This window comes from Mizuhopecten yessoensis, unplaced genomic scaffold (genome assembly GCF_002113885.1).
Source record: "Mizuhopecten yessoensis strain PY_sf001 unplaced genomic scaffold, ASM211388v2 scaffold9541, whole genome shotgun sequence".
NCBI classification, from domain to species: Eukaryota; Metazoa; Mollusca; class Bivalvia; order Pectinida; family Pectinidae; genus Mizuhopecten; species Mizuhopecten yessoensis.
This window is the reverse complement of record NW_018408099.1, coordinates 29191-41929: the sequence shown is the minus strand read 5'-3', so window position 1 is coordinate 41929 and position 12739 is coordinate 29191. Positions and strand designations below refer to the sequence as shown.

The following is a 12739-nucleotide window of genomic DNA, read 5'->3' as shown; positions in this document are numbered from 1 at the left end:
CCCCCACACACACACCCCTCCAACCCCCACTATGTTATTATATAGCATTACATGTAATAGAACCTCATTTATTTTCACCAGAGATTCGGTTGCGTTTCCGAGGCTATGCAGACGTACACTGGACAGAACAAAAGTCACGAGGAAGCGGAAAGCATCGCAGAACGTACACCAAGCATTACCGAAGCCATGAAACTTACTTCGACAATATAGTAAAGGTCCTCGTCCCTGGTAAGTATACAGGAGGACGCTTACTAGGATGTTTCCGGCCACTGTGCCCAGATATAATATTATTTATAAAGTCGTGAAACGTGTGGTATGATCGTGAATAAGGTATCTACTATTTGTTTTGTGTGTAAGTACGTATTAATCTTTAATGTGCGTGTTTATAATGGACTTGCATTGCACACCGAGCAAATGTACACTGTAAGATAACGAATACCGTTTTATTAATTACAAAAACGAGTTTATCATAAACACATGATACGTGCATATCATTTAATGAGTAATAGAATCTTTCCATATATTAATGATGTGACATAGAAATCTCCAACCCGAGGGGTATTTTTTGGTTGTCTAACCCGAGGGTCTGCCGAGGGTTAGACAACCACAAAATCACCCCGATGGTATGGGATGATTATTTTTCTCCAATCCTATTATTTCGGTCACAACTCCACCGACTGTAGTGTAAACAAAAACACATGTTAGGTATGAATATCGTCATCAAAAGGGACATGTGACACATTTTAATGACGTCACAATTGAACACGTGCTACACGTGTTAATCGGCACGAGGCTATATCCCCCTAGGGGTGACAAGCTGATCTTTACCGGCTAAAACGAGAGGCACATCTGTGAAGGGTGAGAGAAATGTACATCATACAATGAATTAGTGCATTTACAAAATCACTACCTCAAATGATGGTTGAAAGTATCTTCAATGAAATAAGGCAGCTTCATATAATGAAATGACGGCCTTATACATATACCCATTGAAGTGCTCTGAGTTGTTATTCATAAGTAATGTGAATGCCAACTAAACAAATGCAAGTTCGATGAAATCTGTTGGCGTGTATGTTTTATTTGCCTTTGTCCTATTGGCACTTAGTTTGCCTATGACTGCCATAAGAAATAACTTCAATATACAAATGTACTTGTATATTTGTCATTTTTTATTTAAAACCAATTCAGTGAGTATAATCATAATTCACATTTTCTGCGTTAACCATGTACCAGTGGGGTTAATTATACATGTATAATGGCGGCATTTGCTGTATGATAGCAAATACTTGACTACTTGATAAAAAAAAACCACACAACAGCATACATTTCAAATAGTACACAATGACCATAAGGAGTGAAATATTGCTTTTAATGTAATGGAACGATGATCCCATATGCTAAAATTATTAGTTAATATTTACGATTGCCACTGTTTCTGAATCTATATTTCTCAATAACTTGAGTGTAGAACGTGACCCAGTTTACCGCGTATGAATATATGTAAATATTGGCGGACTTCTTTCCGCAAACCTTGTGTCATTGTTCACAAACACACGCTAGCGTTTAGACTACCGTGCGTTCGAGACACCAAAATAAGTGGCAGAAGCTACAGTCGCCATTGTTGGTACAAAACGCTCCATCAGCTCCACTCTCTCATCTATGAGTGTCGGCCGCCATGACACAGAAACGATGGCTATCCTTTCCAGAAATGTAGGTCAAATTTCTCGTCCCCAAAATGTTACATCAACAGTCACTCGGCCGACAAACTGCTCTCTGGTATGCTTACAAACAGCAATTTCAATAACTGCACATTCAATATCCACCAGGCCTGGGCTAATCACTATCGCTCGACGACATGGTAGCACTCTCTATTTTCCGCCTTTACGCAGGCGCATCACTTTCAAACGTTGGACGTCCGCGGTCATTAGTATTTTCTACTACTAAGTATTTTGCCGACATACCTCAATTTCATACAAATGTAAGATTATTTATTCCATTACCTACTAAAACAATCATGAAGATAATGTATGAAGTAGAATATGGATATTCTATGTGAATACAAATATTATAAGGGAGGAACTTTTTTCTTTTGTTTTCACGGAGAAAGTGGGTGGGGTTTAGCTGTCTGTCAGCGGCTTTAACATGACTTCAAAATATTTTTGAACGCAGATTACACAAGGTAAATGCTTGTATCCGACTCTTTTAATGGTGTTATTGTTTAAAGAAAATATTGTCAATATAAGGATTAACCTTTTATTTTGTTTAATTCATGAGATAATAAATCCAACAGAGCAGTCGGTGAATTGTTTGTAAACGTTTCGCGTTTACGCAATTTACCTCGTGTTCCATTGGATTTATTATCTCATGAACTGAACAAACTAAAAGGCTAATCCTTAAATATTAGGAAAAAAAGACATCATGTAATGAATATTTTCATTTTATGGGAAAGGATACAAGAGGCAGATACGGACAACATTCAAAAGAAAACAAATACATTTGCCATGGTGAGACGCGCTGATGACACCATAGGAAAATATTAATTTATTTTCACGTTGTCAGATATCGCCAGCATGTTTAGTAAACTGTACCTCATATAGATCATATACCATTCAGACTAGTGCATGTACTGTACCTGTGTTATTTACATAGTATTAATGTATAACTTTGACCCGTTGATGGCATATCCACAAAAAACCATTCTGTTTATATGCAATGTGTTTGTATACCGTCAGTGTATGTTTAAGTTGTGCACTTCCGGTTTCCAAAATACAAAGTCGAAAAAAGAACCCGTTTCAAGTTTTCGTTTCATTTATTCTCTCGCATTCCTTAAACACCACAACTATCTTAAAGTCTAGAATATAAAATATTAGGTCAATCCGAAGCCAGCTTCTTTTCGTATTGCTCTCGTAAATCTATTACATTGTATGAAATAAAAATTGCAAGGTACTATTTATAAACCTAATGCCGAGACCCCCTATCTACTGTAACAACACGATCGATATTTCGTATAGTATTAATAGCACCAAGTAACTCACCAACCTACAATGTGTTTAGCATTAGTTACCAGTCATGTATAGAATTATTTAATAGGCCAGCCAACTCAACATTTACCCTCTTAGTCTTTCCTGACACGCTCATAACATTAATACTGCCAAGTACTAAATGAGTATAAGTAAACAAATATAATCTACCTGTTAATACAACATCCCTTGTGTCTGACTGTACTTGGCTAGGAAGATTACTTCATATCAGGTTCAGCAAGTGGCAATTTCCATGGTTACCTAGTTGTTTATTGATGATCATAGGTATGAATATTATTTTGTACCTCATGTAAATATCTAGTAGTCTGATTGTTCATTTTACACTGCAATATCATGTAAACATACCTCGCGTATGGAAGCACCAGTAAGTTAACAAGTTACTGTAAACCCGAAACACAAGCTGCAAGCTTTCCACAGATATCGACTTACGAGAAAACTACGAGGACCATATTTCAAATAATAAATCAAGTGGGTGTTAACAACGCCGTAGTAACGGTGTTAACAATGCCATAGCAACGGTGTTAACAACGCCATAGCAACGGTGTTAACAACGCCACAGTAACGGTGTTAACATTTTATATTTGACATAAAATAAATATGACATTGAACACCAATTTATTTCCGAAGTTTTAATGATAAAAATATTAAAACGGAGTAAAATTACTTACAGATTTTTTTTTTAGATTTCAGCACAGTCGAAACATGATTCATAACAGTCGGACGACTTAATATGTCATGTTCTATCCTTTAGTTTGAGAAATATACAAAACAAGTGCATGAAAAATGTCTGCAAGGACCATTGGATTTCTTTGGTGGAAATTGCATACAATACTGTAGGGCTCTGCAAGTAAAGGATGCGTTGAGAAGAGTCATGGCAATTTTTTTTATACGCCCGTCGAAGACGGGGACGTATTATGTTATCACGTGAGCGGGCGGGCGGGCGGGCGGGCGAGCAAACGATGTCCGCTCGATATCTCGAGTAATTATTAACGGATTAACTTCAAACTTCACAACAAGGTTAATTACTATGAAACCTCGGACCAGTTCGATAACCGTCATTATCCGATTATAATTTCTGGAGTTATGCCCCTTTACTTGCCGAAACAGTGTCCGCTCGATATCTCGAGTAATTATTAACGGATTAACTTCAAACTTCACAACAAGGTTAATTACCATGAAACCACGGACAAGTTCGATAACCGCCATTATCCGACCATAATTACTGGAGTTATTACCCTTGGTTTCATTAATGCGATGCATGCGTTCCATGATGTTGTATTGCACTCATTGATCTACCAGTTATGTTGAATGATTTCTCTTTTAATATCAATTACTCACAAATACTTCATATATTTCAATCATACAAACAACTGCTCATTCAATGTGTGACGGGCGTATTATATACCGCTCTCGGTAACCTTGTTTTAAATAGCCACACATTTAGAGAGACGTCCACAATTTCATTAGATATCGCATGCTACATAATGACAACACTAGGTCACGAAAAAACCCACTTCATTCACAGCAACACTTCTAGGCTGAGTTGAAAGACAAACAACGCGAAATGTCGAAACGCTTAAGCAAATACCTTGCTCAGTCTACGAGTTGTTCACTGCGAAAAATCTCACAGGTATGACTGGTTTAACAGAGGCAGATTAAAACACACTTTGTGGTAATGAACTTGACCTGCTGGTATTGGAACAAATCTACAAAGCTGTCGCAAACACTATTATACTGCAGCCGGATTTATCGCCGCCAGTGGCATAACAAGTGGAGCAAATCTCACAAAGATACACATGTCCTCCTAAAGTATCAAACATTACTGTCAGTTTCAATATGACAATTAAAAAAGCACCCAGTAAAATTTTTAACCACTTCCAGGACATTTTACAGTGTAAGTTTAATCTTCATTGAAATTTGAATTGTTTACCGTTATATTGGTCAACAAAACACGTGCTTCATTGAAACCATTGCTTACAATTAACTCTTTGCCTAAGGAAAACTTGAGTACATTCATCAGAGGGGCAGCAAGTGCCTAGATGCCCTTTCTCCCCTAGTACATCTCTGTTATCACCTGCTTCGCCTCCGGTGATGGTGATATACTCGGGGATACTCTATGCACTTTCATCCTCTTATAAATATGTTTTATATGAGACGGCAGTAGAATTCTGTGTACAGAATCGTGCAGTTTCTTCTGTGTACTCTGAAGTTACATTTACTTTTGCGATCTTTTCATATTCTGTTTTCATTCTGCAATGCGTCCACCTCTCTTGTCATTCTTGACACAAACATATTATACATGGGTACATTGTATAATGTCGTAATGTAATAATAAACTGTTACTGCATTAATTCATCCACATTTGTGTGCAGGTCCAGGAGAAGATCAGTTGATTATGAAGCCAGGCCAATATACGTATCCCTTTGGCATGCAGCTCCCCGGCAAATGCGCTACCTCATTTGAGGGCGGCGTGGGGCGAGTGCGGTACTACCTTCAAGCTATCGTAGATAAACCCTGGGCATTTGACAATGAACACTTCCATCCGTTTACGGTCATACAACTGCTGGACCTCAACGGAAGAACAGATGTTATGGTAAGTTGAAATAACATATATGATAAAATTGAAATATTTTGTTGTCCAAACACATAGATCAATACTTACCCGAAGGCTGGTGTCTGCGGAGATGCCATGACATATACATCCTCGATACTCCAGGTGTTACGCTCACTTACAAATGTACGCTCTATGCACCGCTGGAACATGTCATGACAAAATCGAAGGCTCAGTGCGCGACACCTTCTGGATGAGGCAAGAAGACTAGTTTGATCCTCTGATTTTCATCAAAAGAATTTCGCGCCAGCGTAGCGGTAAAAATGACTGGTTATGAAGTTCGGTATTGCTTCTCTGTAATCTTCAAAGGACACGAATCAGCCTTGTGATTGGTCAGATTTGTCAACATTCATATAACTAGCAGCGTGCTTTCGGTTTTGTATGACACATTCCAGGGGTATGGAGTACGTAAGTGAGCGAAACCACGAGAATGGTACATTAATAGCAAGGAAGTAGGTAATAAAAAAAAATCGGAATAACAATGATGGCATGTCGATGTTTGTATTTTTTATGTCACAGAAAGAAGGGACACGGGAGAAAGACCTCAGGGAAGAGGACGTATTTGTCGTTTGTTGATAACCTGGACGAATTAGTTGGTGATTCGGTGTGCGTGTGGTTTCATTCATAATTAATATAATTTGCGGGAGGGGGGGGGGGGGGGGGGGGGGGGGAGGGGGATATGTTCAATAATAAGTTCCCTAGCACGTGTTGAATTATAAATGTAAATTACATATTGTATGTCAGATTTATCTAATTCACGCGAACGATGAATATATATATATCGGACGTATGTGAGGTAATTCTGGTATCAGTAGAACATCTATACAAATTCATTGTCGTTGAAATTAAAAACTATTTATTGTATACGATGTCCTTAAATAAACATGTACTGATGTGTACAATGAAGTATGCGGGGCAGTGCTTATTGTTCACTGGTGTCGTGTAACAATATCGTTAACGTCAACAACAAATCATTCAACATTACCCAGTTTTATGCTAAGTCATTCGCGTTTCTATAAATTTCTCCAACAGCAAATAACATGATGATGATTTGGCTTAAACTTCTGACAACCAACATTTCTTATGTAAATCACTCCTGTTGACGAGAGATGTATGTAAACGACACATGTCACGAGGAGAGAGTATGTTGTCAAATGGGTGCATCGAACAATTGGCACACCTATAATAACACCGCATAGAAACTTAATAAGCGCAGTATTAGTCAGCGCTGTAAAAATATCAAATAGAGCTAAAATAAGAGAGATATCTTGCGCCATTTCGCGAAATAGTAGCCCTGCAAACGAATAACCGATATGCAATCCCTATCATATTTGTATGCAAAAAACTTGAGATGTTCATTGTTGTATGCTTTTGATCCTGTTTGATTACAGAACACCGTCGAAAATCAGGGATCGAAGACGCTATGTTGTCTTTGCTGTGAGTCTGGACCAATCACAGGCAAGCTACGTCTTAATCGAACAGGATATGTCCCGGGCGAAAAGATCATGGTTCAGGGAGAAGTTGTTAATCACAGTCGAAGAGCGATGAAAAACCACCAGATCAACCTCCTTATGGTATGTCGCTTCTTCTTGATGAAAACCTAATAGAGGGATTATATTGCGCTTATGAATCTTCTGATAATAACTCATTTAATCTCTCCTATTCGCAGCTAATGTATTTCTTTGATATACATACTGGCTGTCAAGGAATTTTAAAGTACAAAGGAAGAAAATTTATTTGAAACAACTCAGGATTCGTTTTTTAATCTAATCTCCAAACGTCCAGAATTAAGCTGGTATTCAGGTAAAATTAGGGTTAAGTGGGACTTAATCTTTAGTAAAAACAGCACGACAGCTTTGAATACTTATCATCGTGTGCCATGCCATATTTATCCACCAATGTGTATTATATATATACTTTATATATAGAGTATTCTGTTCTCTATAAATGATAATACAACATCCAGTACTTATAAGTATGTCAGCACTATTAATAAGATACACATATTGTTTATGTATATCTATTACCTATGTTTATATACATTACACGTCATGTACGACTAATAGTATGTAAGGTATGCATACCGGTATTTTACTTTCGTTTCTGTATTTGTGATTTGAAACAAAAAATAAATACAAAACAAAGATATTATGTCAACTATACGACAACGAATGTCGGGTACCAGGAATAGATGCACAACAAATGTCTGACATAATTGTGCATCTATTCCTGGTACCCGACATTCGTTGTCGTATAGTTGACATAATATCTTTGTTTTGTATTTATTTTTTGTTTCAAATTTCATTGTGATATTGGTGATATTTAACTCTTGTCGTACATGTACTTACCTTAACAGAACGTGAATTACCACGCAGGTGGTAAGACAAGAAGAGTTCAGACGGAGGTGGCCGAGCTCCGGAAGATTGAGATACCACCAGGCGAGTCAGATAGTTGGAATGGGGAGGGGTTAGTGATACCTCCACTACCTGCTTCCGGTCTACCTGGATGTTCCATCATAACCATCGACTATACTGTTGAGGTGTGTCCTGTTTTTAAACAGTAACACGAATAAGCATACATGTATTAGTTCTGATGATGATTTTACTGCAAACTTCCATGTAGTACATTTGAATTGAGACTATTGAATAAACATTTCAAATTAATTTTAAAAGCTACATGATTATGGTATAGTGGTAAATTATATAAATGTTGTGAAACGAAATAAACTTTTGCTGTAAATACTTTACAAGTTAAGTGATAATCATGCCTGACTCGAAATGTTGCTCAAATTTGTCAGTCTTTATATGAGCAGCGTATTTAAAATAGAATTACACGTAAATAAAACATCTTGGGTTTCGAAACGGTCACGCATGTCATTCAATCAATTATCAACTCTTGGTAACAGATATTATTATATTAATTATCATTGATTATTTTCAATTTTTATAATGTCTATGCTGATCGGCGATACGGTCTTTTATCAAATCTCTATTATCACATTGCAGCTGCAGGTTGTTCCCTCTGGACTGGCCTTTGATTTGAGTGTTCCCATCCCTGTAATAATCGGCAGTATTCCATTAGTGTCAGTAGTCCAGCAGTTCGGAGTCCCAATGAATAAGCCTACGACTGTGCATGCACCCGAGTCCAGAGTCAATCCGTCGGCTCCTCCTCCGTCCTATAGTGATATCTACCATAATGACCCTGCCTACCCGCCGCCCCCACAAAGCATGATGCCAGAAAATATACGTAAGTGTATCTTATAACTCAAATTTGTAAACATGGAATAAAATCAGGTTGTGTTCAATGACTCAAGTTTTTCTTGGATTTTTTTTTTTTTTTTTTTTTTTTAAAAAGCGNTGTGTGTATTTCATAAAAAAGGTGTTTGCCATAACTATAAATAGATGTTATTATTTTTGGAAAACAGAAATTCACCTGATGGCCGTCAAAGACCATACTGATAAAAACGATCCCAGAGATGGGAATCGGTCCAAGCATGTTTGACGAAGGACAATGCTGTTAATCTTTAGTAACTCTCATTAATCTTTAATCTTTAGTAACTCTCATTGCTAAGGAGTAGCTTACAACACATTTCAGAATGTATTGCTCTGCTAAAGATTTTGCTCTTCCTCTACTAAATCAGAATTGTTTCACTTTCAGCGCCACCCTCATACGGTCGTAGTGCGCTGGGAGCAATGTCGGGTGGATACAGTGAGGGAAATGAGGTTGATAACGAAGATGCGGCCCCTAACTCTGTCCAGCCAACGAACCAGCCCTCCAACCAGAACTGGAGCCCGATGTATCCCTACTACGACTGGAATCGCCCCGATGCAAATTTCCACGTCAAAGAAAAAGAACAGAGGGCATAAGATCTACATGTATATTGCGATAATCTTCAGCTTCCTATATTGTTTTCCTTAATATCTACATGTCGCTATTTTGACGTGAAACATTAACATGTCCTGTTAACAATCGTTTTACGTCAAAATATGTTTAAATATATCATGTTCTGTATTGTATTTAGGACTTGAGAGTATACACTTTACATATAGTTCGAGAACTCATATTGTACAACAGGTGGATTTAAAATACCAATGTATGATAAAATTGATTATCACTGTGAATATTTCGAAATTATTTTTCTTTATGCCAAAAAGTGTTATTCAAGGACCAAATGAATACAACACGGCTTATTTCAAGCATACCTCAATGACATGAACTCCAAACTATGTTGGTTCTTATTTAAAGTATTGTTTGTCATTTTACAGCTCAAAATTTGGGTTCGGTCAAGTAGGTAGAAAAGTGAAATATTTTATTTCGTTTTTCTCATATAGTTTTTCATTGTCAAGCTCTAGATGCAAATGTGTTTTTTTCTTTTATTTTTTAATCAAATACCTTTTTTGTTTATAAAATAATTTCGGAATGAAATTGCCGATAATATTGTTTGAGTCAGTCTGTGGTTTGGTGGGCTTTTCGCAAACATATTTTATTTGAAAGCAAGCATTGCATACTACCATAACTACTGAGAGATGCCTCATTTTATTTATACCGGAAACCACAAAAAAAAAAAAAGGTTTATATTTCTGGCTTACCATGTCCGTCAACCCACACACACGGCATTCGGACACCATTATTCGAATTTCTGTTAGCATTTGAATTTGACGTAACGAAGTTATTGATACCTAATGGCTCTAACAGCGTGACAGTTTTGGTTTTGGAAATATTCAACAGTTCTTGCTGAATACACTATTTTGAGTTATTAGGCTTATCTAGAGGTTGTACATCGAAAATGTAAACATTACATGTTCAATATGTTAAAGATATATATAAGTATACTGCCATCAAAATTTAAGTGAATTTAAGCTCCTTTTTAACGATACTTAGGAGTAAAGAAACTTTTGAAATTTTATATGTAACGGATATTTGACGAATCTCCCAGTCATTATAAATAGATACTGTTTAATGATACTTATTTTAGATATCATATTTTGTTCGCATGATATATTATTAAATGAGCATCCCATTATTATCCTGTATTAGATTGAAGACGGGTTATATCCGCTGTGATTATTTGTATAAATTCAATTAATTGGCCATGCCAATTTTGAAGATAAGCTGAGTTTACATTTAAATTAATTCTGAGTCAGTCTAGTTCCGCTAACTATAAAAAAATTATTAAGAAGCATTCGATAAAATAGTCATGTTTGTTTGGACCAAAAATGTTTGATTCAAAATGTGAGTGAATGCAAGAACTTTCGATGATGAGATTGCAGGTGTGTGATAAACAATGGTGCTTGTTCGAATGTCTTTAGCATTGAAAAGGGAGTACGAAAAGGTGATCCAATATCTCCCTATTTATTCATTTATTTATTAGCTGAGAAATAAGGGGTAGCTTTCATAATCCGTCCACATATAAAAGGTATCAACAAAGATAATACAACAATAAGAATAAGTCAGTGTGCAGCAACTGATTGTCTGGGCAAGAATTAACGCCCTCTCAGGTCTGTTTATATCTGCCGGAAGAATTTGGGAAATGTTTATAGTCATAAGAAAAAAAAAGGTATTGGAGGAGCAGAAAAGTTTATCGTCAAAAGGTTATTTATAAAACAGAACAAAAATATTTTGAGAAAAATTTGAAGGGATTATTTTTAAAAGCTTGGTTTTAAGTTCTATCACAGTAAAATAGTTTCCATATTTGTTCATTTCAGGGAAAAACATTACAACAATGAACAAACCTTAAAAAGTACGGCTGAGAAACCTGACAGGGGGTAAAATACCAGTAATAGGCATTTTAGATTTTCCCATCATTATCCAGATATAAACAGTTACCTTATCAACCTTGGATATTATATGAGAATTAATGCAAACATTTGATTTGTTTTGGATCAATCGAACATATCAAATGTTAAGGAACTCACGAATAAATACTCTTAAAAAGGGAGGATTGAACATGTTTCATTGGCAAAGTTTCTAAAACTATCGCAGTTGGGAATATATGTGATCCATTCAAATCAAAATCTTCAGCATGGAAACCTGATTCATTAATGGCAATGGCAAAGGTGGACAGAAGAGCTACTAGTAAACGGCAATTTGATTGTGTGGTAAAATGAACGCATGCTTTCCTTCAATGTAGCAGATGAGTTTGTAAATTTCAATTTTGCACACAGGTCATATGTACAAAAAATATGCTTTTCAACTTTAACATCATCAACTAAAAAACCTTTTTGTTTTGTAAATACGAAGATGATACCATTCTACACATGATGTGTCAATGTGTCAATGGGTATAGTTTATGGAGATCTTTCTTCGGGGTGCTTGATGACAGATACATTGTACAAGGTTTTATAACCTTTGTAAAGTGCTTGTCAAATTGGGCGTAGATTTCTGAAAGAAGAAAAGGCTAATAATCGAAGGATTTATTTATTTCCATACACATGTTTGTTTCGAAAATAGCTATCAGGAAAAGTCGAAACACTTTGATATGTAGAATACTCTGTTACGTATCTGTACTTAAATGATTTTGAGAATTCTATGTACACTTTTGTACTTTAAGATAAAGGTTTTGTACAATCAATTGGGACACTCAGTTTTGAGTTAAGTTAGTCCATGACTCTTCACTGAAGTTCACGTGCATCTATCTTTTCAATGACTATTTTGATTAAAAAACATTCAAAGAAAAAGATGGTCACCTTGTTGTCAATTAAGATATTTGATTATTTCACACGTAACAGTAAGTTTGTTTCTGTCTCTATAACAATTTAATGCAAACTATCTTTCAGTTTTTCGGTTTTATGTGAAATAAGCCCTCAAATCACGTTACTGCTACATGTACACTTTTAGGACAAAAATATAAGACAATAAATGATTGTTTATTATACCGAACACGCTATCATATACACTTTATATGTAAGGCTTAAGATACAACCAAACAACTTGGATTTTATGAACAAACTTAACAAAAACAGACACGGGCAAAGACCGCATCCCTTTATGCCTTTTGCTTAAGCCAATGTTGAGGTAAAAGGGAGACTATTATCGTAAAAGATAGCTAAGAGTTGAGATTTCCAAAAGAATTATGAGTCTGTAAATG

General features: G+C 36.1%; 1 protein-coding gene and 1 long non-coding RNA gene across 6 annotated transcripts in view; one reads left to right on the top strand and one right to left on the bottom strand.

Annotated features, from left to right (window-relative positions):
- LOC110458312 overlaps window positions 1-8086 on the bottom strand; it is a 21088-nt gene extending 13002 nt beyond the window's left edge. Inside the window, exon 1 of the long non-coding RNA XR_002463785.1 lies at window positions 8001-8086. This is a non-coding gene — a long non-coding RNA (uncharacterized LOC110458312). The remainder of the gene's footprint in view (window positions 1-8000) is intronic.
- LOC110458311 (arrestin domain-containing protein 3-like) overlaps window positions 1-12478 on the top strand; it is a 34222-nt gene extending 21744 nt beyond the window's left edge. For all 5 annotated transcript variants that reach the window (XM_021509959.1, XM_021509963.1, XM_021509961.1 and 2 more), the window contains 6 exons: window positions 82-228; window positions 5414-5634; window positions 7044-7226; window positions 8009-8191; window positions 8658-8898; window positions 9310-12478. In XM_021509959.1, the coding sequence (XP_021365634.1) occupies window positions 82-228; window positions 5414-5634; window positions 7044-7226; window positions 8009-8191; window positions 8658-8898; window positions 9310-9518 (1184 nt within the window). In that variant the 3' untranslated portion in view covers window positions 9519-12478. The remainder of the gene's footprint in view (window positions 1-81; window positions 229-5413; window positions 5635-7043; window positions 7227-8008; window positions 8192-8657; window positions 8899-9309) is intronic.
- The last annotated feature ends 261 nt before the right edge of the window (window positions 12479-12739 follow it).